This window comes from Canis aureus, chromosome 35 (genome assembly GCF_053574225.1).
Source record: "Canis aureus isolate CA01 chromosome 35, VMU_Caureus_v.1.0, whole genome shotgun sequence".
Taxonomy (NCBI): Eukaryota; Metazoa; Chordata; class Mammalia; order Carnivora; family Canidae; genus Canis; species Canis aureus.
The window spans coordinates 780,729-804,535 of record NC_135645.1 but is presented as its reverse complement, the minus strand read 5'-3'; the positions used below and the strand labels follow the sequence as shown (position 1 = coordinate 804,535).

General features: G+C 44.4%; 1 protein-coding gene and 1 long non-coding RNA gene across 8 annotated transcripts in view; one reads left to right on the top strand and one right to left on the bottom strand.

Moving 5' to 3' along the window:
- Window positions 1-9,561: 9,561 nt before the first annotated feature.
- On the bottom strand, window positions 9,562-10,800 carry LOC144305021 (uncharacterized). The gene is made up of 2 exons (XR_013372047.1): window positions 10,660-10,800; window positions 9,562-10,020 (listed from the first exon to the last, which is right to left on the bottom strand). It is a non-coding gene; the product is annotated as an uncharacterized LOC144305021 (long non-coding RNA).
- A 294-nt stretch (window positions 10,801-11,094) lies between these two features.
- Window positions 11,095-23,807, top strand: part of ACAP2 (ArfGAP with coiled-coil, ankyrin repeat and PH domains 2) — a 130,730-nt gene continuing 118,017 nt past the window's right edge. For all 7 annotated transcript variants that reach the window (XR_013372262.1, XR_013372261.1, XM_077883874.1 and 4 more), the window contains exon 1: window positions 11,095-11,363. Coding sequence is in view for 5 of the 7 variants with exons in the window: in XM_077883874.1 (XP_077740000.1) it covers window positions 11,311-11,363 (53 nt within the window). In the remaining 2 variants the exon portion in view is untranslated. The remainder of the gene's footprint in view (window positions 11,364-23,807) is intronic.

Genomic DNA, 23,807 nt, shown 5'->3' with positions numbered 1-23,807 from the left:
ATATATTGTGATTTATTCAACCAATGTATTAGTAAAAAACTTAGGATATATCCTTTTTTCCTCTGGGAACAACACTGCAGCTAACCTGCATATGTATATAAGTCCTGTGTTTTTCGAATTGATACACCTATTTAGCCTTTTGATACCTATGGGCCTAAATGTCCAGAAAAGTTCTATGCTCCTACTATCAGCTTATGAGAACCTCTGTCTGCACAGTGTCACCAATTCTTACTAAAAATTTCCCCTTATACATGTTTCCTGTTTCCTTTTTGAAACTAGTTTATCTTCTCGTGAGCCAGAGCTCTCAGAACTTGTAGCATCGCCAGCCATGCTTCTTTGGAAGAATAGGCATTTCCTCCTGTGTTGTGTGTGCCAGAAGGCAGGCCGTGGGCTGGGATTTGCCTGCTTCATGTAAAGCAAGCCCCATCTCATAACTGCACATAAGTGCTAGTCATGTATTTTATTATTATTATTATTATTATTTTTAATTTATGATAGTCACACAGAGAGAGAGAGAGAGAGAGGCAGAGAGACATAGGCAGAGGGAGAAGCAGGCTCCATGCACCAGGAGCCCGACGTGGGATTCGATCCCGGGTCTCCAGGATCACGCCCTGGGCCAAAGGCAGGCGCCAAACCACTGCGCCACCCAGGGATCCCAATGTATTTAATATTAAATAGTAATTGAGCTCCAACTATCTGCCAGGCCTGTGCCACTTGACAGGAGAATAGTGGTGAGCAAAACAGCCGGCTTTTTTTTTTGCTTCTCAGGAAGTTTATACTCCAACGGACCATTTCCTAAGGCATTCTTTTCTATCTGTACCATCTGAGAGGGGAGGACAAGTGTATCTTTCTAACTTGCATGTGTTCGATTTCTGAATTCAAAATTTTTTTGCCCTTTTGCATTTCTTCCACTTTTTAATATAACCATTCTTGGTCTGGTCTTTTTCTTTCTGATTTGTCAGGATTAATTACATTAATCCTTTGCCACTGTGGCAGATTCCAGTGCCCCTCTTTGTCTTTGCCAACTGGCCCTTGACTTAGTTCAGGTCCTAGATGACCATGGTAAGTGGAGCTGGACTTGGTGCTTTTAGGAGAAACAGGAAACAGGGTTTCTGAGCCCTGGGCACTGAATCCCCACCTGGTCTCATAAGTGCACAGATCACTCACTCACTGGGCCTTCATTTCCTCACCTATAAAATAAAGGAGCTGGACACAACACGGTTTTTAGGTTCCTTCTAGCTCAGATAATGTTATGGATTTTAGAGTACATTTGCAAACTCAACATGTATTGGATGTTAATGCAAGGAACTCTGCTAGACTGTGAATATACACGGATTAAGGGCTAATAAGGGAACATAGATGTGTAAACAAAGTAATCTATCAGGATGGAGTGTTGAGTGCACAGCCCTGAGACAGTGAGCTCTCAGTATATATATATATATTTTAAGGTAGCTATCTTGCACTATTCACAAATATTGAGCCCACGTGGGATTAAAGATTTACACGAGAGGAACAAAATTTTGAAGCTCGTATAAGAGAATGTCTTCATGATTTCAGGGTATGAAAGGTTCCCTCAAATACAGAAAGCACAAATCATAAACAAAAAGATAGTTTTGGCTACATTAAAAGTAATTACTTCTCGTTATTAAAAATCACCATATAGAAAGAACAGCATCCACAACTGAGAGAAGATAGTTGTAACACATAATTTTTTTTTAAATTTTTTATTTATTTATGATAGTCACACACACAGAGAAAGAGAGAGAGAGAGGCAGAGACACAGGCAGAGGGAGAAGCAGGCTCCATGCACCGGGAGCCCGATGTGGGATTCGATCCCGGGTCTCCAGGATCGCGCCCTGGGCCAAAGGCAGGCGCCAAACCGCTGCGCCACCCAGGGATCCCAGTTGTAACACATAATTGACAAAAGATATAACGATGTTCTGCAAGTAAAGAAAAAATAACTCTAATAAAGACTGGGCAAGACAGACACGACTAAACGTTTCACACACGTGGCCAATAGCATGCAAAAAGCTGTTCAACCTCATCAATAAGGAAACCTTGTATATGTAAGTTGTAAACTCAATGAGATGATGTTTATACCATCAGATTGGCAAGAATCAAAACATTTGGCAGCACCACATATCAGAGAGGGTAAGGAGTAACGGGGCCCACGCGGGGTGGAGGTAAGACAGCGGTTTAACACTTGGCCATGAACTATCTCCAGGGTCTACATGCTCCGTGGCTCAGCAATTCCACTCCTAGGTATGTGCCCTGCAGCTATTCTTGTAAATGTGCGCATATCTGTGTGCACGTGCATCCCTGCTGTCCCTTCCTCTTGTTAGAAGGACACCACTCATGTCAGATTAGGGCCCCAGACTTAGAGACAAGAATGCTTACAGCAGCATTGTTTCTGAAAACAACTGTAAACAACTTAAATTCACAGGGGGAATGGATAAAGTATATTCATACTGCAGTGAAAATGAATGATCTAGAATTATAGACATCAATATGGGTAAACTCCATAAACATGATTTTGAGCTAAAAAAAAAAGTACAGGAGGACATATGTAAAGTTAAAATATCCTACAAAAGTAAACAGTATGTTATTTGGGGAGACAAATACAAGTGGAACACAAAGTGAGGGAGTAACAAATGCAAAATTCAAGATATTTTCTGAGAGGGAGGTAATGAGACAATCCGGGAGGAACTTAGTGTTGGGAACGTTCTGTCTCATAACCTGGGCAGTGGGTACAAGGCATGTATTATTCTTTATGCTCTGTATTTCCAGATAGCATGAGCTCACGCACACACACATAACACGGGTATGTGGAGTGGGGAGGAGGGGGCAGGTTAGGAAGCAGCATGAGGTAGCACATGCAGGGGCCCGGGAAACGGCACGGTACACCTGGGGAACTATAAGCAGTTTGTCGTCACTTGAGCATAAGGTGTGGGAAGAGGATTGGAGATAAACTCCTTCAACACACACTTGTGTTGCGTCTACTCGGAGCTGCGCGCTGGGCCGCACGGGGGTCACACAGATCACGGGGCCAGTTCCCGCCTGTGAGCCTGTGGGCCGCGGCCTGCGGAGGAGGAACGCTGTGTATTGGGAGCACGGCCGGGGGCCCAAATCCGGAAGGGAGGCTTCCTGGAGCCCTGACCTCTGGAGCGCATTCTGGAGCATGAGTGTGAGCAGCAGTAATCCTGCCGAGGACTGAGGAAGGCTGGTCCCCGGGCGGGGAAGGCTGTGTGTTGGTGAGCCAGATGTGAAGGCCTCAATGAACGGTGGCGCTGGGGCTCGGAAGGTGGGTGCAACGTGGGGGAGACGCGCAGGAGAGCTCAGAGGCAGGCCACAGCCAAATCAAAACGTTAGGAAGCAACTGCTTAGAAACACCGTGTTTCGGGCCCCCGGGGATGGTACTTGGGCGCAGACTGAGCCTCCCACTGCGTGAAGCATGCAGGAGGGTGGGAAGGGGGTGGAAGGCAGGGGGAGCAGGAGAGGGCTCACTGAATACACAGCCAGCAGTGAGAGGCTGAGCATTAAGTTGTGATCCGGGCCCCTCTAACCTAAATCTATCTTTTACCTCAAACCCGTGGCTTGTTAGATGTAAAAAAATGTTATATTCTAAACACTGAAAACATTATATGTTCCAGTTCAATCTCCTATTCTTAGTGAGCTCCTACTACACTGCCAGTGTCTGTGCCAGATCCTGGAGTTACAGAATGAACACTAGCGTTTGCGGAGTTTCAGTGAAGGCCGCGTGCGACGCTTGCCCGGCACCCCCTCTGGAAAATACGACTTAGCCCACGAATCCATATTAAAACAAGCACAGCAAACCTCTCTAGGGGATTCTGTTACATATGGAGCCAGGCACTGTCGGGCACTGTCGTGTGTATCTCACATGACCTCGGATCACCCCGACACACGAGCATCATTCTCTGAGCTCGTCATCTCTGGAGAAATCCACGCACGTGCACAAGTAATCATGCGGATGTGAGTAAGGAAAAGCTCACTCTGGAGAGAGATAACATCCATTTATCCCTTTACCAGACACTAAGTGCCAGCCACTGGGCTCGCTTCTAGAGCCACAAAGACGGAAATAAAGGCTCTACCCAGACGTGCCAGGCCTGAAGATAATCTGGGCATAAAAATCTCAACTTCTAATACCGAAGTCTCTGCTACTAGTCAGGTACAGCAGGTGGGAGAAGGCCCAGGACACAGGGAGCCGGCACGTCACTGTGAGCACTGTGAGCGGAGCACCCGAGGAGATTCCGGTTGAGCCAAGTTTTAAATAATGGACAGGAGCTCGGGGGCAGGGAGGAGGCCCAGCCGGAGGGGGCAGCGCCCGGCACAGGCCGCCAGCAGCTCTCGCACGGGCTGAGACAAGCCCTCTGCGGGCGGAGGAAGCCCCCCGAGTTGTTGAAGGCAGGACAGGTGGATCCAACGGCCTAGGAGATGGGGTCCTGGGGTGCGGTTGGGAGTGTGAAGTGAACGTATGCGAGTGCCTCAGCGGGAGACATCTGAGGTTGAGCCTGTCTGTGTATGGAATGTGCTGGGTGAGACGAGGTTTAAGGTGGGGACATTTAAGGACCGTTTGAAGTGACTTTTTTTTTTTTTTAAGATTATTTATTTACTTATTTGAGAGAGAGAGAGAGAGAGAACAGGAGCAGGGACAGAGAGAGAAGCAGAGTCCCCGCTGAGCAGGGAGCGGGATGTGAGCCCAATCCCAGGATCCTGGGATCATGACCTGAACCCAGGGCAGATGCTTAACCAACTAACCCACCAGGTGCCCCTGAAGTGACAGGAGACAGAGATAAACTTTCTTCTCTTTATGGATAGTACCGCGTCCCACCAGTCATTCTCCAGCTTGAAACCTGTAGACACCGTAGGAGCTTATCTTGTTTTACTCCCTCACATTTGGTGGACCATCAGATCCTTTTGATTTTGTTGCCTAAACATCTTTTGATTGCAAAGGTCTTGGTTGAAAACCTCTCAGCTGCTAACAGTGTTTTTGGTCTCAGTCCTCATAGCTCCGCCCCCTGGATACACTCTCTTTTAAAATTCAAACTGAATTGTGTTACTCCAGGCTTAAGTTCTTCCGATGGCTTCCCGTAGCCTTAAGATAGAATTCCTTAGGGTGGCAAAATGCTTTGTGTCTGGTCACCGTTTACTTCTGGAACTGCGACTAAAGGTCCTTGGGAAAACCTTCCTCACTTTCTCTTGGTTCTTACTTTTTCAAGATTCCTGATGTCTGGAAGATACCAGAACCCTAGTTCCTCCTACAGAAGAAATGACCGTATGAGTCGCTCCCCGGGCTCTAGAGGGGAAACACTGTTTATTTCACCTGTAGACCTCAGAGCCTGCTTTGTGACTGACCTGCATATCTGCTTAATGGACATTATTAAATGAAGAAAGAATAAGTGAATGTTGAAATCACCTTAGCTGGTGGCAGGAGTTGGGGTGGAGGACCGTGAGTCAGAAGGCAAACATGGGTTTACTAGCTGTGTCTTATGGGACCACATCCCTGATACTCTCTTTTAGGGAAATTGCCTTGTCTACTAGTCAGTCACCTGTCCTGCAGCCTCCGTCCTGATCCCCGTTCCTGTACGGATGATTAAATTGGGTAATCCGACCCTCCTGTTTGCTCACTGTGGACCTGTGTGACCTGTCATGAAGGATGAGCTGGGTTAATCTGTTTTCTCCTGGGATCTGGGAATTAGGAAACAGATTAAAGTGATAAGCTCCAGGAGCATAGGTTGAAAGGATACATCAAGAATTGTCAAAAAAAAAAAAAAAAAAAGAATTGTCAAAAATATATGAATTGCATAGTGGCCCTGAAATTTATTTTTCTGACCTGCGTAATGTTTTCTAGTATTTTGAAAGTGTTGCCAACATTTGAAAATTGGGGAGGATTCACATTAAAATCTAGCTGTTTGGCTTCTCTTATAAAATCTGAAGGCTTGATATGGCAAAAACATACTGGAGCTGAGCAGTACACAGGGCATACGCTTGCCCCTTCACCTTGCCTCTCCCCCGCCCCGCATACTGCTTACACCTGGCCAGCTTCATTCACTTACATTATCTGCTTGGCCCCTGTAGCTGTCTGACAACCAACTTGTTGAAGGAACCAGTAGCAATGAGGATTGTATCCAGGCCAGGCTCACAGGGGAACAGAACCCACACAGAGCAGAGTGGATACCTGGTGAGACTTGGGCAGTTGGTGAGAAAAACTGAGGATAGAGCCACTAGGGGAGGGAAACCAGTTCCCACAGGTGTGTGGGTTCTTCGGCTTCCCAGTTCCAGAAGCTACCCACAGTTTCCCTCATCAAAACGCCTGGTTCTTGACATAATTTGCAATGCACTGAGCCAGGCTAAGTCAGCGATTGAGTGGGAAACTGGTAGAGAATAGCAATGAGGACAGTAAGACAGTAGTGTAGCGAGATGACATTAGCCACCCCCAAAATAAGTTCTTGTATGAAGGTGGAATGTCAATTATAAGTTCTCAAGAGTTAGATTCTTGCTAAGTATCCTGGCCAAGGTGGATCAGGGAAGGGGTAGTAAACAACTTCTACTGAAGAGCATACAGTTAAAAGTATCCTCACATGGGATGCCTGTGAGCATCTGCCTTCGGCCCAGGGCATGACCCCGGGTCCCGGGATTGAGTCCCACATTGGGCTCCCTGCGTGGAGCCTGCTTCTCCCTCTGCCTCTCTCTCTGTGTTTCTCATGAATAAATAAAATATCTAAAAAAAGGTATCCTCACAGAGGGGCCCCTGGGTGGCTCAGTTGGTTGAGCAGTGGACTCTTAATTTCGGCTCAGGTCATAATCTCAGAGTTGTGAGATGGAGCCCCATGATGGGCTCAGTGCTCAGCTCAGAGTCTGCTTGGGATTCTCTCTCCCTCTTGCTTGTGTGCACACCCCCCTGCCTCCCCCTGCCCCTGCCACTCACACTCTAAATAAATAAAATCTTAAAAAAAAAAAAAAGTATGCTCAGAGACAATCCAAAGTGTCCTGGGAAGGATGGACTATGGGCATACAGGGTTCCAGAGGTTTTGGAGGAAGGTATTGGGAAGTCTGGGGAGAAGACACTTGTGAGATTTAAGGTTTGATCATTTATATCCCTTACTAATTCTCACTGCCTGTTGAAAAGAGATGTCTGTATTTCAGCAAACTGAGAAGGCTTCCTGAAAGAGGTGGCATTTGAGCCGCACCTCTGAAATGAAACACATGAAAAGGAAATGTTTCATACGTAAACAGAGCCACACCCATAAAGGCCAAATTCTAAAGGAGAAGCAGGCAGTTTGCAGTTAGAGTCTTTATTTGACACAGCAGCAAGGGTAACAGCAGGAAGGGAGACAGGGAGAAGCAGACTCCCCGCTGAGCTGGGAGCCCGACAACGCAGAGCTCAATCCAGGGATCACGACCTCAGCCGAAAGCAGACGCTTAGCTGACTGAGCCACCCAGGCACCCCTACTTCTAATATTTCTTAATTTAGAACATATCCTACAATTGACAACCCCCGTGTGCTTGCTTTACCACAGGGCAGAAAAAAATTTTTTGACAGTGTTATCACTGACTGGATGTACATACATTTAGCTGTCCACATTAAGAAAATGTTCATTATTGACAATTAGCTTATTTGAGTTACTTTCATTGAAAGTGGCATACAGCTGAATTTTAATTTGAATCTCCAAGTGTCATATTAGGCCTTTTCTAAAAGGTTACATTGTGTTGAAGCATTGAAACAATATTATCTTACACACAGATTAGTTGTCATGCATTTGCAATACAATTAAATGTAAATGGTTATTTTTTTTTAAAGATTTTATTTATTCATGATAGTCACAGAGAGAGAGAGAGAGAGAGAGGCAGAGACACAGGCAGAGGGAGAAGCAGGCTCCATGCACCGGGAGCCCGATGCGGGATTCGATCCCGGGTCTCCAGGATCACGCCCTGGGCCAAAGGCAGGCGCCAAACCGCTGCGCCACCCAGGGATCCCTACAATTAAATGTAGAAATGGCCAACTCTCTTTCTAAATTTGACACAGAAGGTATAAGTCCGGCAGAGGTTGGCTTGACCAACTGAAATGTCTGAGGACACTGAAAGCTTAACTGTCAATAGTTTCCAGTTATCAAAAGAAGCTGTGCAGATTCCAGGCATATGCAATTTATTTTTTTTTAAAGATTTTATTTATTCATGATAGACACAGGCAGAGGGAGAAGCAGGCTCCAGGGAAGGAGCCTGACCTGGGACTTGATCCCCAGTCTCCAGGATCACAACCTGGGCTGAAAGCGGTGCTAAGCCACCCAGGCTGCCCAGAGGCATATGTAATTTAAAAAAGAAACCAAATTACCATATGATTTCACTTATACATTTAAGTATGTAAGTATGTTTCTTTTTTTAAAATTTTTTAAAAAAATTTTTATTTATTTATGATAGTCACAGAGAGGGAGAGAGAGAGAGAGAGGCAGAGACACAGGCAGAAGGAGAAGCAGGCTCCATGCACCGGGAGCCCGACGTGGGATTCGATCCTGGGTCTCCAGGATCGTGCCCCAGGCCAAAGGCAGGCGTCAAACCGCTGCGCCACCCAGGGATCCCTGTAAGTATGTTTCTTAAACTCCTTAAGAATTCCTTAAGGAATTTAAGAATCAAAACAAATAAGCAAAGAGAAAAAATAAGAGAGAGAGATCAAGAGACAGCCTCTGAATTATAGGGAACGAATTGATCGTGGGGTGGGGGGGATAGGTTAGTGATGGGGACTAAGGGGTGCACTTGCCCTGAGGAGCACAGGGTGATAATTGCTAGTGTCGATAACTATACTGTACATCCGAAACCAATATAACAGCTGTGTGTTAAGTAGAATTATTATTTTTTTTTAAGAATTTTTCTTATTTATTCATGAGAGACAGAGAGAGAGAGAGAGAGAGAGGCAGAGACACAGGCAGAGGGAGAAGCAGGCTCCATGCAGGGAGCCCGATGTGGGACTTGATCCTGGGTCTCCAGGATCAGGCCCTGGGCTGAAGGCGGTGCTAAACCGCTGAGCCACCTGGGCTGCCCTGTTAAGTAGAATTAAAACAAAAGGTTAAGAAAATAAAAAAAGGGGATCCCTGGGTGGCGCAGCGGTTTGGCGCCTGCCTTTGGCCCAGGGCGCGATTCTGGAGACCCGGAATCGAATCCCACATCGGGCTCCCGGTGCATGGAGCCTGCTTCTCCCTCTGCCTGTGTCTCTGCCTCTCTCTCTCTCTGTGACTATCATAAATAAATAAAACTTGGAAAAAAAAAAAAAACTAAAATTCTATAAAAAAAAAAAAATAAAAAAAGAAACCCAGTTTAAAACCAAGGCAGAAACATATATACTGCTTGTATAGTCTCAGAAACGTCTCAAAATGACACTATTCCTTTTCTTTTTTCCTTTCCTTTTTATACTGTTAATTTCTAATGGTGCAAAAGGAGATCAAGATGCAAGCTCTGGTTATGTAAACCATCATCCCATCATGCTACACTTAGCCAGACGGGCGACACGGTTATGTAAAACTTGAGGCAGTGGAAGTGAGGAGGCTTACATTTATTATTTATTCATTTATTTATTTTTTATAAAATTTATTTACTCACGAGAGACACAGAGAGAGAGTGAGAGAGAGGCAGAGACCCAGGCAGAGGGAGCAGCAGGCTCCACGCAGGGCCCCGAGGCGGGGCTCCATCCTGGGTCTCCAGGGTCACGCCCCGGGCTGCAGGCGGCGCTAACCGCTGGGCCACCGGGCGTCCCCGGGAGGCTTACACCTAGACTTTGACCACAGCACTGAAGAGAGCGGTACCGGGATGCTGGCAGCCCCCGCTCCCGGCGTGGCTTCTCCGTGGCCTCGTGTCCTTGGACTTCTTAGTTCGGCTTCGGGGCAACTGCATCCCATCAGCGCTTTCCCTTCAACTTTACAGCCACACAGACGTTCCCATCTCTTTGCCTTCAGGCTCTCGCTCGCAGCCACTCTGCTGCCGTTGCGTTTTATGGACATGCTTCAGCTTGCGCTGCATTTAAGTGTAATGCTTGTTTTTTTTAAAAAATATTTTATTTAGGGGATCCCTGGGTGGCGCAGCGGTTTGGCGCCTGCCTTTGGCCCAGGGCGTGATCCAGGAGACCTGGGATCAAATCCCACGTCGGGCTCCCGGTGCATGGAGCCTGCTTCTCCCTCTGCCTATGTCTCTGCCTCTCTCTCTCTCTCTCTGTGACTATCATAAATAAATAAAATTAAAAAAAATTTTTATTTACTTATTTATTCATGAGACACGGGGGGGGGCAGAGACGCAGGCAGAGGGAGACGCGGGCTCCACGCGGGGATGCGGGACTCGAACCCGCGACCCGGGGTCACGCCCCGGGCTGCAGGCGGCGCTAACCGCTGAGCCACCGGGCTGCGCAGGTATAGTGTGTTCATCGTGGTTTCTTCTTCTGCTTTTTTTTTTCTTTTCTTCCTTTTCTCCGGCCACTGGCATCTTAGGCTGGGTCCGACGCCGGCAGCCTGCAGGGCTCCGGGGGCGAGTGTGCAGGGGGGCGGCGCGGGCCACGGGGCAGGGAGCCCGGCCGTCCGACCCGCCGCCTGCGAGCCGGGGAAAGCCCCGGAGGTCTCGGGGCTGCCCCCCCACGCCCCCCCCGCGCGACCCCTCTCCTACCTGCCGGGACCCTCCCGAGCGAGGCCCGCTCGCCCCGCAAACCGGATCCGCGGTCCCCTGCGCGGCAGACGCCGTCGACGAGAGCCACGAGCGCCCCCGGCCCGCCGCCTCCCCGCCGCTCCCGGCGTGCCCCGCGGCCCCACGCGCTGGCAGCTCGGCGGGGCGGGGCCTCCGAGGGAAGCGCCGCGCTCGGCCACGTGACTTCCTTCCGGGGGAGCCTCCGCGGGCCTCCCAGCCACCGGCGCGGCCCGCCCCACCACGCCTGCGCGCCCGGCGAGGGGGCGGGGCGCGCTCACGACCGCGCCGCTCATTGGCTCGAGCTGCCGTCGCTCGGCTGCGTTGCCGCGGCGCCCGCGGGGGCGGGGCCGCCGGAAGCCCCGCCCCCCGGCCGCCGGGCCCGTGGCTGGCTGGCGGAGGCTGTCACTCCCGGGCGGCTTCCCTGCGGCCGGCGCTCGGCTGGGGGCGGGAGGAGGAGGGGCCGGCCTGGGGCCCGACCAGCCGCCGCCGCCGCCGCCGCCGCCGCCTGCGCGGGGCTATGAGCAGCGGGCGACGCGCCCTCCGCCGCTCCGCGCAGCGCTAGTCGCCGCCCGGGTGCCCGCGGCCCCCTCGGCTCCCCCCCCAGCGCGGCCGGCGACGCGAGGCGGGGGCAGGATGAGGATGGCGGTGGACTTCGAGGAGTGCCTCAAGGACTCGCCCCGCTTCAGGTACCGGCGGCCTGCCAGGCCCCGAGCCCCGGCGCGCTTCCTCCCGCCGCCGCGGCCCTGCCTGCGCTCCGCCCCCGGCCCCGCCGACGAGGCCCGGCGCCCGCACCCCCCGCCCCCCGTCCAGGGCCCGGCCGCCCGGCGGGTCTGCGGGGGGCGGAAGTGGGAGCGCCCTGCCTCCTCCCGGCGGCTCCGTCCCCGGCTGGGCTGGGCTCGGTCCTCGGCCCGGGGCTCGGTCCTCGGCTCCGTCCTCGGCTCCGGGGCTCCATCCTCGGCCCAGGCTGCGTCCTCGGCCCCGGGGCTCCATCCTCGGGCCGGGCTCCGTCGGCCGAGCCGAGCGGCAGCCCTGGGCGTCCCGAGCCCGTGCGCCCCCGCCTCCGCCTCCGGTGCGCGCCCCTCGGGGCTCCAGAGCGGTTTCCAGGGGACCCCTTTGCTGGGTTCTATCTCCCGGCGCGTTCGTACGGCTGCCCTCGGGCCGCTCGGGAGTAAGGGGGGCCTTGGGACGAGCGTTAGCCGGTGAGCCCCCGGGTCCGAGCCTGCCCAGCTGCAGGCCGAGCGGCGCTCAGGGATGCTTGCCTGCATCCTTCTGGGAGCTAGCTGTGCGCATCCTTTTTTTTTTTAAAAGATTTTATTTATTTGTTAGAGACCCAGAGATAGAGAGAGACACAGGCAGAGGGAGAAGCAGGCTCCACGCAGGGAGCCCGACGGGGGACTCGATCCCACGACCCTGGGGTCACGCCCTGGGCTGCAGGCGGCGCTAACCGCTGGGCCACCCGGGCCGCCCCATGTTCTCTTTCTTACCACGGATTTCCCCATTCCCTTTACAGTGAAACGCAAAGAATTGGTAAAACCGAGGAACTCCCACTTCTAAGAACATTTTGTTTTGTTTTGCCTTTTTTTTTTTTTTTCCTTTGGAGGAGGGTGTTAATTTTATTCGCAGCTTAGAGCTGTTGTTTGTAAAAAGCTGCATCTGGTTTGATCGCGGTTGTTGGCATTCGTTTTTTGACAGTTTTATGGTCCACGTGAATTAAAAGGACCCAGAGGGGACACGCATGGATTGCCTAGGACAGCTTCTCAGGTTGGAGTGCAGACTGTGGCAGATGAAGTGATTTTTAAAGTATACCTCAGAAAACCCTGCTTTTCGTGAATTTTTGTTTATATGACTTGGCTTTTTTTTTTTTTTTTTTTTTTTAATGAAGCAGCACAGTATTTTTCCTCTGGAGAATGTGGATTTATACTCAATTTGTTTCACATATTAAGTTTGATTAAAAAAAAAAAACAAGTTGAGAGAAGGGATATGGAAATACTTGTGGCCACTGATGTTCAGAAACTTGTGATGTCTTTGTTTTTGAAATAAAGGAACCATTGAATATAAAATAAGAGGGAAAGATACTGATTAGATCGTATGGAATATTATGGTGAACTTTGTTAAACTTGAGTATATTCTATTTTAATTCAGTATTAGAGATTTTTCAAGCGTTGCTTCTGGTATTCCAGTTATTGTTGGCTGCACATTGGGAAGAGAAGTCAAGCTTGAAGGAACTCCAGTATCTGGTATACGTTTTTTTAAAGCTGCATTAGATTTGCGATAGAAGGGGGGCCTCCCTGGTGACTAGATCAGTTAAGCATCTTCCTTTGGCTTGGTCTTGATCTCAGGGTCCTGGGATCCCCTCCTGAGTCTGACTCTGCTCAGCAGGGAGCCTGCTTCTCCCTCTCTCTTTCCCTCTCTCTGCCTTCTGCTCTGCCTGCTTGTGCTGTTTCTCTTATTCTCTGTCAAATAAATAAATAAAATCTTAAAAAAAAATGATTTGCAATGGAAGTATGCCAAGAAATAAAAGTCTCATCGCTCACATTCCTAATTTTTCCAGTCTCTATGTAAGTTTGTATAGCATTTGAAAATAATGTTTTAGAATTCTTTTATCCATATGCTTCATGTATAAGAGAAACTTGACTTTTAAGAGTATCTGCATGTTGTGAGTGATATGTTGAAACTTTCGTATTAGAACAGAAGATTTGTGAGGGGTGAGCTTGTTAGTGGTTTTGGTTTTGTTTTTGCTTTTTAAAAAAATCTTAGATTTTATTTAAGAGAGAGTGTGGGAGAGCATGAGCAGGGGCATGGACCGGGTGGGGGGAGCAGCTGCAGAGGGAAAAGAGACTCCCTGCTGAGCAGAGAGGCTGCCTCTGGTCTCCATCCCAGCACCGCGAGGTCACGATGTGAGCCGAAGGCAGACACTTAACTGACTGAGCCACCCTGGCGCCCTGTTTATGCTTTTTTTTTTTTTTTTTTAAAAGATTTTACTTATTTATTCATGAGAATACACAGAGAGGAGAGAGAGGCAGAGTGTGGCATAAGCAGGCTCCATGCAGGGAGCCCGATGTGGGACTCGATCCCGGGTCCCCAGGATCACACCCTGGGCTGCTAAACCGCTGAGCCACCAGGGCTACCCCCTGTTTATGCTTTTTGATTGCAAGGCAGCTGCACCATTTATTCCTTGTGGGGTTCTGATCTGTTGTGCTGCTTTTAAACTAATTCTTACTTTTATGTTCCTTCATACACAAATCTTATGGCATTTAAGTCTGGCATGGGGACATGCCTTAGGTGTTGTAGAATTGATGCAGAAGGCAGATCTTGCTGAAGAAAAATTTCACCAGTGTTCAAGTTTTAATCATTAATTGTCCTGCTAGGTTGTAAAGGAAAATTGGAGGGGAGATTGATGAAATAGGGGGAGAAGGATGTTGCTATTGCAGCATTGTCTGTAGTAATTTGAATAAAGCCAATGGTTACGTTTACATTCCTATGAACATTTTTTTGTTTGTTTTGTTTTTAGATTGGAAGGCACGTTTCATTGTGTAATTTTGTGCATCCAGATTTAGTTTTTTAAAAACCAGTCTAAAGGTCAACATCTTGTTCATCTAAAAATCTATCAGAAAGTACATGTGCCTAAGTATACTTTTTTTAAGTGGGAATTTTCCATTTTGATCAACATTTGTTTGAACAAGTTTGAATTTGTTTGGACCCTAAATTGTATATGCAGTTGGTCTTTAAAATTTTATAAAATTTTAATAAAATTGTGCTTTTATTTAAACATGTGGTTCACACAGGAAGTGAATATTTTATTTTTAAAGGTTTTATTTATTTATTCATGAGAGATGCAGAGAGAGAGGCAGAGACACAGGCAGAGGGAGAAGCAGGCTCCCTGCGGGGAACCTGATGTGGGACTCGATCCCCGGTCTCTAGGATCACTAAACCGCTGAGCCACCCAGGGATCCCCGAATATTTTGTTTGAAACAAAAAGCTGAATTAATTTGTGCTTTCTGAATTGTAAAACATTTTTGCTCTAACTAGTGTTCAAATATAAAAATACTGGCATTTATAAGTCTTCAAAACTTTAGTTTTTACCTGACGCACATTTATGTTTTATCCTTAACACTGTTTGTTGTGTGCCGTTCTGAAAGTTTTTTCATTTGTAGATTTTGTTTCAGATATGGTCTTTATTGGAGAACTTAGGAAAAAAATCTTAAAAAGGTTTTTTGGGGAGAAAGGTTTTAATGGGTGAAGGACTTTAATATAATATTTATCTATCTATTTAGGTTATGTTTTGCTCTTAAATCGCAAATTTACCTTCCATCTTTAGAACAGATAGACTTAACAACTGATGCTTTATGCATGGCAAACATAGAGGGCGAGGAATGTGGGGAAACATCCTTTCATTTCTGGAGTGGTAGAATGGAATTATTAAGTAGATCTATTGTGAACTGAAATACAGGTATCCTGCTATTCCTCATTGCAGCTTGTAATTCCTCATTTAGTGTAATACCAATTTAAGTTGAAATAAGGAAGAACAAGCTGCTATAATATGGCAGACAGATTTCTTTTTTTTTTTTTTTTTTCAGAGAGATTTCATACTAGATGCTTTTATGGCTATTCTCTCATTTAATATTAAAATATATTGTGAAGTAGGAATTATCTTCATTTTTAAAATTCAAAAAAGAAATCCCAAACTTGATATCTTGAGAAGTTAAAATTAACTTTTTTAATGGTGGACTTTCAAATGTTCGACCTGGTGAATTCACTCTTTTTATGCTGTCTCTCAAGCCACAGGGTTTAGTTGTGTTAATTAAATTTGCATTAAGTTGGTTTATGGTGTTTTTTTTTTTAATCATACAGAAATTTAAAAACTGGTTTTAGGGTATTGCCTAGAAAAGTCTCCCCATCCCATTATTATTTATAGGATATTTTTCTATCATTTCATAGTAATTTTTAGTTTCCTGTAATAAAGCTGGATTTTAGTTTTGAGAGAGTTCAATTTTATTTTCTTCCTAATAGAAGTCATTTGTCCTAACACTTTTTATTGAATAGTTAATATTATTTACACACACACACACACACACACACACACACTCCTTTGTATATTTTTCTGGGTTCTACTCTTTTTCACTAATATATTTGTCTATTTGTCAAATACCATTAATATTTTAGTTACAATACTTTTCATAACTAGTCTGTTGTAATATCTGGTGGGACAAGTTTTCCCTTGTCTCCCCCCCCCCCAATTTATTTATTTATTTATTTATTTATTTATTTATTTTTATTTTTTTATTTTTTTTAATTTTTTATTTATTTATTTATGATAGTCACACAGAGAGAGAGAGAGAGGCAGAGACACAGGCAGAGGGAGGAGCAGGCTCCATGCACCGGGAGCCCGATGTGGGATTCGATCCCGGGTCTCCAGGATCACGCCCTGGGCCAAAGACAGGCACCAAACCGCTGCGCCACCCAGGGATCCCCCCCCCCCCCAATTTAATGGCTATTCTTAAATATTGTGTTTTTGTAGTACTTTCTTCAATTTCAGAAAAGGGTATGCCATTCTGGTGTATTTTGCCCTTCTTTCTTTTCTTTTTTTTTTTTTTAAGATTTTATTTATTTATTCATGAGAGACACACACAGAGAGAGAGAGAGAGACAGAGACACAGAGACACAGGCAGAGGGAGAAGCAGGCTCCATGCAGGGAGCCCGACGTGGGACTCGATCCCGGGACTCCAGGATCACGCCCTGGGCTGAAGGTGGAAACTCAACCACTGAGCCACCCAAGGCTTCCTGCCCTTATTTCTTTAAAAACTTTTTCTTCTATAAAATTTCAGTGTTGTTACATACAAAGGTATGTTTACAAGAAACATACTTTAGTTTTTTTAAATTTTTAAAAAATATTTTAAAAACATATTTGACAGCACAAGCAGGGGGAGCGGCAGAGGGAGAGGGAGAAGCAGGCTCCCTGCTGAGCAGGAATCAGGTGCAGGGCTTGATCCCAGGACTCTGGGATCACAACTGGAGCCAAAGGCAGATGCTTAACTGACTGAGCACCCAGGAGTATTTTTCTTTTTGTTTTTTAATGATAATTTGCTTTTATTTATTTATTTTTAAATACTCTCTATACCCAGTGTGGGGCTTGAACTCATACAGGAAACATACTTTAGATTCAAAGACACAAATAGGTTGAAAGCAAAAGGATAAAAAAGATAAATCATGCAAACAGTACCCAAAAGAGAGTTGGAATCATATACTAATATCACTTAAAATAGACCTTAAGATAAAAATTACTAGAGATAAAGGACATTTTATAATGATAAAAAGGTCAATCCATCAGGAAGACCTAACACCTACACACTTTCACTTAGCAGATCCCCAAATACTTGAAGCAAAAACTGACAGAATTCAAGGAAGAAATAGACAATTCAGTAATAAGAGTTGAAAACATAAATACTTTCAATAATGGGCGGAACAATTAGGAGAAGATCAACAAGGAAATAGATGTGAGTTATAACACAATAAGCCAACAAGATAATAATAGGTGCATAATAAATGATAGATGTATAATAGATATAATTAAAACATAATCTATACAACATGTCATACAACAAAAGTGAGTTCACATTCTTCTCAAGTACATGTGAAACATTTTTCAGCATAGACTGTATGTTCGGCTATTAAGCAAGCTTCAGTAAATTTAAGTTTTGAGATCATGCAAAATATGTTCTTTGACCACCATGAAATGAAACTAGAAATCAGTAACAAGAAAATCATGGGACGCCTGGATGGCTCAGCGGTTGAACGTCTGCCTTCGGCTCAGGTCCTAATCCCGGGTTTCGGGATCGGGTCCCGCTACAGGCTCTTTACGGGGAGCCAGCTTGTGCCTGTGTCTCTGCCTCTTTCTCTCTCAGTGTCTCTCATGAATAAATAAATCTTTAAAAAAAAATCCAAAAAAATCAGAAATATGTGGAAATTAAGTAACACAGTCTGAAATAACCAATGAATCTAAGAAGAAATCATAAAGGAAATTAGGAAGTACTTTCAGGGTTCCCTGGGTGGCTCAGTTGGTTAGCATTGTCTTTGGCTCCAGTCAGGATCCCAGGGTCCTGGATGGAGCCTGGCATCCAGCCTATCCAGCCCTGGGCTGGACGGGCTGGGTATCATCTCAGGCTCCTTGCTCAGCTGGGAGTGTGCTTCTCTCTCCCTCTGCCTGCCACTACCCCAGCTTGTACACTCTCTCTTGATCACTCTTTCTCAAAAAAAAAAAAAAAAAAAAGTCTTAAAAAAAGGAAATACTTTGAGACAAATAAAAACAAAACCATGTATAAAACTTATGGGATGCAGCTAAAGCAGTGCCTGGAGGAACATTTATACCTGCAAACATCTGTGTTAAAATCATCTCAAATCATAATCAAACCATAGAAAGAAACTACAAAAAGGAACTAGTGAAGTGATCTCAAAGCAGGAAGAGGGAGGAGATAAAGACTAGAGCAGAAATTTAAAAAGAGAATAGAAGAACAGGAGAAAAAGTAATAAAACCAAAAGTTAGTCTTTCAAAAAGATCAGTAAAATTGACATCTTCAGCTAGACCGAAAAGAAAAAGAAGACCCAAATGACTAGATTCAGGAATGGAAGGGAGGACATTGCTTTTGTCCTACAGAAATACAAAGGGTTATAAGAGAATATTGTGAATAATTCTATGACAATAAGCTAGATGAAATGGATATAGTCCTAGAAAGATGCAATCTATTGAAACCAACTCAGGAAGAAATGGAAAATGTGAATAGACCTAAAAATATATAAAATATATAATTTTATACAATAATTTATATAATTTTATGTATATAATTTTACATGTATATGTATATATAAAGAGATTGAATTAATACTCAAAAAGCTTCCTCTAGGGGGCGCTTGGGTGGCTCAGTTGGTTAAGCGTCTGCCTTCAGCTCAGGTCAAGATCCCAGGGTCCTGGGATGGATCCTGACGCTCTGTGTTGGACTCGCTCCCTGCTCTTTTTTCTCCTTCCCACTACTCATGCTGTCGCGCTTTCTCTCTCTCTCAAATAAATAAATAAATAAATAAATAAATAAATAAATAAAATCTTTAAAAAGACAAAAGCTTCCTAGGTGGTTCAGTTGGTTAACTGTGTGCCTCCTGCTCAGGTCCTATCTAAGGGTCCTGGGATTAAGCCTCATGTGGGGCTCTGCTTGGTGGTGAGCCTGCTTCTCCCTCTTCCTTTCCTTCTGTGATCTCTCAAATAAAAAATCTTTAAAAAATTAAATAAAAAAAAAAAGTGCCTCAGTTGGTTCAGCATCTGACTCTTTGTCTTGGCTCAGGTCTTGATCTTGGGGTTGTGGGTTCAGGTGTCCTGTTAGGCTCCATCCGGATGTAGAGCCTACTTAAAAAACAACGAAAACAAAAACAAAACTTCCCCCAAAGGAAAAGCCCAGGGTAAGATGGCTTTACCAATGAATTCTTCCAAATGTTTAAAGGTCAGTAAGCAATAATTCTTTACAAACTTTTCCATGAAATAGAAGAGGAGGTATCTCCAAGTCATTCTGTGAGGTCAGTGTTATTACCAAAGCCAAAGATATCACAAGAAAACAACAGATTGATAATCCTTTATAAATACAGATACAAGAATCCTTAGCAAAATATTAGCAAGCCAAATATAGCAACATATCAAAAAGATTGTACATCATGACCAAATGGGATTTATCCAGGAATGCAAAATACCAATGAAAGTAGAATAAAGGACAAAAACTATATAATCATCTTAAGACACAGAACAAGCATTTGGCAATCCAACACACTTCCATAGTGAAAATATTTAGTAAAGCAGGAATACAGTACTTTCTTAACTTGGTAAAGAACATGTATGGAACATTCCTATATAACATCATATTTAAAAGTAAAAGACTAAAAGTTTTCCCCTATAACCGTGAATAAAAGTCCACTCTCTCTACTTCTATTCCACAATGTAGTAGGGGTAATAGCCAAAGTGTTTGGCAGGAAAGAAAAATAAAAGACATCCATATTAAAAAGAAGAAAAAAAAAGTAGTGCTACAACTATTTTTACTTTTATTTTTTTAAAGATTTAATTTATTCATGAGAGACATAGAGAGGCAGAGACATAGGCAGAGGGAGAAGCAGGCTCCCTGTGGGGACCCCGATGTGGGACTTGATCCCAGGACCCCAGAATCATACCCCGAGCCAAAGGCAGAGATTCAACCCTGAGCTGCCCAGGTGTCCCTATTTCTACTTTTATTTATTTTTTAAAAGATTTTATTTATTTATTCAAGACAGAGAGAGAGAGAGAGGCAGAGACACAGGCAGAGGGAGAAGCAGGCTCCACGCAGGGAGCCCGACACCAGACTCCATCCCCGGCCTCCAGGATCATACCCCGGGCTGAAGGTGGTGCCAAACTGCTGGGCCATTGGGGCTGCCCTCTACTTTTAGATTATGTATCTTGTATATAGAAAATGTTAAGGAATCCACCAAAAATCTGTTGGAGCTAATAAGTTTAGCAAGCCAGCAGGATGTAAGGTCAGTGTACAAAAGTCATTTGTATTTCTATGTACTAGCAAAGAAAATCATTCTATTGAACAGTGGCATCAATAATAAAATATAAAGGCATAAATCTGGCCAAAGAAGTACAAGACTGTACACTGTATAGGATTGTACAGGGATCCCTGGGTGGCGCAGCGGTTTGGCGCCTGCTTTTGGCCCAGGGCACGATCCTGGAGACCTGGGATTGAATCCCACGTCAGGCTCCTGGTGCATGGAGCCTGCTTCTCCCTCTGCCTGTGTCTCTGCCTCTCTCTCTCTCTCTGTGTGTGACTATCGTAAAAAAAAAAAAAAAAAAGGATTGTACAGTGAAAACTATATAACATCATTGAAAGAAATTAAAGACCTAAATTAAGGGAAAGATATTTCATGTTCATGGATCAGAAGACTTAATATTGTTAAGATTACAATATCCCCAAATTCTCTTCCCTTATAGGCTAAAGGCAACCCCTATCAAAATTTCCAGCTAATTTCTTTGAAGTCTGGCAAGTTCATCCTAAAATTCATATGGAAATGCAAGTGACCAGAATAGCCAAAACAACCCATAAAAAGAACGAAGTTGGAGGGTTTACTTCCCATTTTAAAAACACTACACAGCTATTGTAATCAAGACAGTGTGGAATTGGCATTTAAGTAAGATATATATAGATCAATGGAATAGAGTCCAGAAACCCTTAAATTTATGAAAAACCAGGTTTTGACAAGGGTTCCAGTACAATCAGTGGAGAAAGAATAGTCTTTTTAACAAGTGGTGCTGTAAACAACTGGACATCCACATGTAAAAGAATGAAGTTAGACCCCTGTATTGGATCTTATCTGAACATTAGGTCAAAAGGGATCATAGACCTAAATATAAGAGCTAAAACTATACAATTTTCAGAAGAAAACAAGAGTAAATCTTTGTACCCAAAATATTTACTTGAATTGTCTTGTTTCCAAAAGATTTACCTTGAATTAGGCAGTGGTTTTTTTAGGTACAATGCCTAAAGAACAAGCAAGTATAGAAAAAATTGGCAAATACGATTTCATCAAAGTTTAAAACTTTTGTGCTTCAAAGGACACATCAAGAATGTGAAAGGATGATGTATAGAATGGTAGGAAGTATTTGCAAATTATGTAAGGGATATGTATCCAAAGAATATAAAGAACTCTACAACTCAGCAATAAAAATGAGCAAATAATCCAGATTAAAAACAGGCAAAGGAGGACACCTGGGTGGCTCAGCGGTTTAGCGCCACCTTCGCCCAGGGCATGATCTTGGAGACCCAGGATCGAGTCCCGCGTCGGGCTCCCTGCATGGAGCCTGCTTCTCCCTCTGCCTGTGTCTCTGCCTCTCTCTCTCTCTCTCTGTCTCATGAATGAATGAATAAATAAAATCTTAAAAAAAAAAAAGCAGGCAAGGATTTGAATAAACGTTTCTCCAAAGAAGATATACAAATGGTCAATAAGCACATGAAAACTACTCAAGATCATTGTTCAGCATATATTCAGTAACCATCTTGGGACTCTGTATTCTGAATCTTCTGGCTTCAAATTGGCTTTACCAGTGCACTTTGAAGACTTAGGTTTTGGCTTTCTCTGGTCTAAATGAGTTCCCATTTTTTTACCTGCCTTTCAGTTTCCAGAATAGTGTTGCTACTATTACTCTTCTCTTCTTTGTCTTTGTGAATTAGTGCTTTAAAAAAATTTTTTTCTGTCATTTTAATTGGATTTTTGGAGAAAATGGAGGTAAATGGGTATGGCTAACCTACGGTGTTTAACTGGAAGTTTCTGGTGCTGTTGATAGGCAAAGCATAATTCATACTGGAGAACATTGTTTTAGGGTAGTAAATATGGACCAAGGATACAACCACTGGAGGCAGATGACCTGTTGGACTTCTGTCTTTTTCATTTATTGGTAGTGAAATCTGTGGGCAGATTTCTGAATTTTTCCCAGGCTCAGTGAGTGAGAACAATACTGTCTTTCACGGAAGTAGATAGGGAACAACCCACTTAATGCTAATTCCCTTTCCTCTTTCTCTTGTGTCCTTGAAAAGAAGTTTGGATGATTTAGTTAAAGATGCTGGCTTTCCCATGTGGAAGTAGACTATTAGTTGGGAGCGTCTAGAATGCATGAAGAATTAGAATTAGGCATGTTACTTGTATATACGAAAATCGTCTAAGTTGGTGGATTAAGAAAGAATGCAAACAAATGGGCAAACTTCATTGAACTTTGTAGAAGTAAAGCAGTATAGGTCTTTAAAAAGAGCCATTTATAGATTTTATGTGTAGAGTATTTAAGAAAGTAGAGTGAGCAAAAGTAGAGGAAGAAAACAAAACAAAACGGAGGACATGATGCCTTGAAGATTTATATCTGAATGATGTCAGAGCAAAGGGTAAGTAAACTGAGAGGTCATGAAAGAAAACTCCCGTGAGGAAGTATATATATGTTTATTTGGGATTATGTGAAGTCTCTTTCCTTTGAATTGTATCTCTAGGAGGATCTGGACATAAAATGAGAAGAAATGTGATTTAAATTAGTATATCATTATTCCTATTCCAGAGATGAAGAAATTTTCATAGAAAGAGTTGAATTGATTGCCATCTTGTAGTAATTTGTATCTTTTTTTTTTCTTTCTTAAGATTATATTTATTTATTCATGAGAGACACAGAGAGAGGCAGAGAGAGAAGCGGGCTCCTCGCAGGAGCCCGATGTGGGACTCGATCCCAGATTCTGGGATCACGTTCTGAGCTGAAGGCAGATGCTCAACTGCTGAGCCACCAGGTGTCCCAAGTAATTTGTATCTTAAGTAAGTCAAGGAGCACCTAGATGGCTCAGTTGGTGGAGCTTGTGACTTTTGGTCTCAGGGTTGTAAATTCAAGTCCCACCTTTGGTATAGAGATTACTTAAAGGAATTTATTATTATTTTTTAAATAAGTCAGGATTCCTTAATGAAATGTAGTCAATTTTCCTTTTACAGTTTTTATATTTTCTGTGATGTCCCAGATACACTCATTTAAATATAAAAACTTTCACTGCTAAAAAACCCAGTGCAGTATTGAAATGTAAAACATGATAAAACAGTTTAATCCAAGGCAGGCAGTGGAGAGAGTCACTTAGATGATTAATATCAAGGATTTAACTTTGTTTTTGTATGTATTTTATTTTTTTAAATTAAAAATATTTTATTTATTTATTTGAGAGAGAGAGAGAGAGAGAGCAGAAGCAGGGGAGTGGGAGCCTGATTTGGGGGCTCTATCCCAGGACCCTGGGATCACGACCTGAGCAGAAGGCTCAGGTGAAAACTGGTTCCCTTGTATGTATTGTACTGTATTGTATTGCATTGTATTTATTTATTTATTTTATTTATTTATTAGTGAGAGAGAGGGAGAGACAGAGACAGAGACATAGGCAGAGGGAGGAGCAGGCTCCATGCAGAGAGGCTGATGTGGGACTTGATCCCAGGTCTCCAGGATCACACCCTGGGCCGAAGGCAGGTGCCAAACCACTGAACCACCCAGGCTGCCCACCTCCTTGGATTTTTGAGTCAATGTTTTGCACTAATATGATAATAAAGAGACTGGGTTT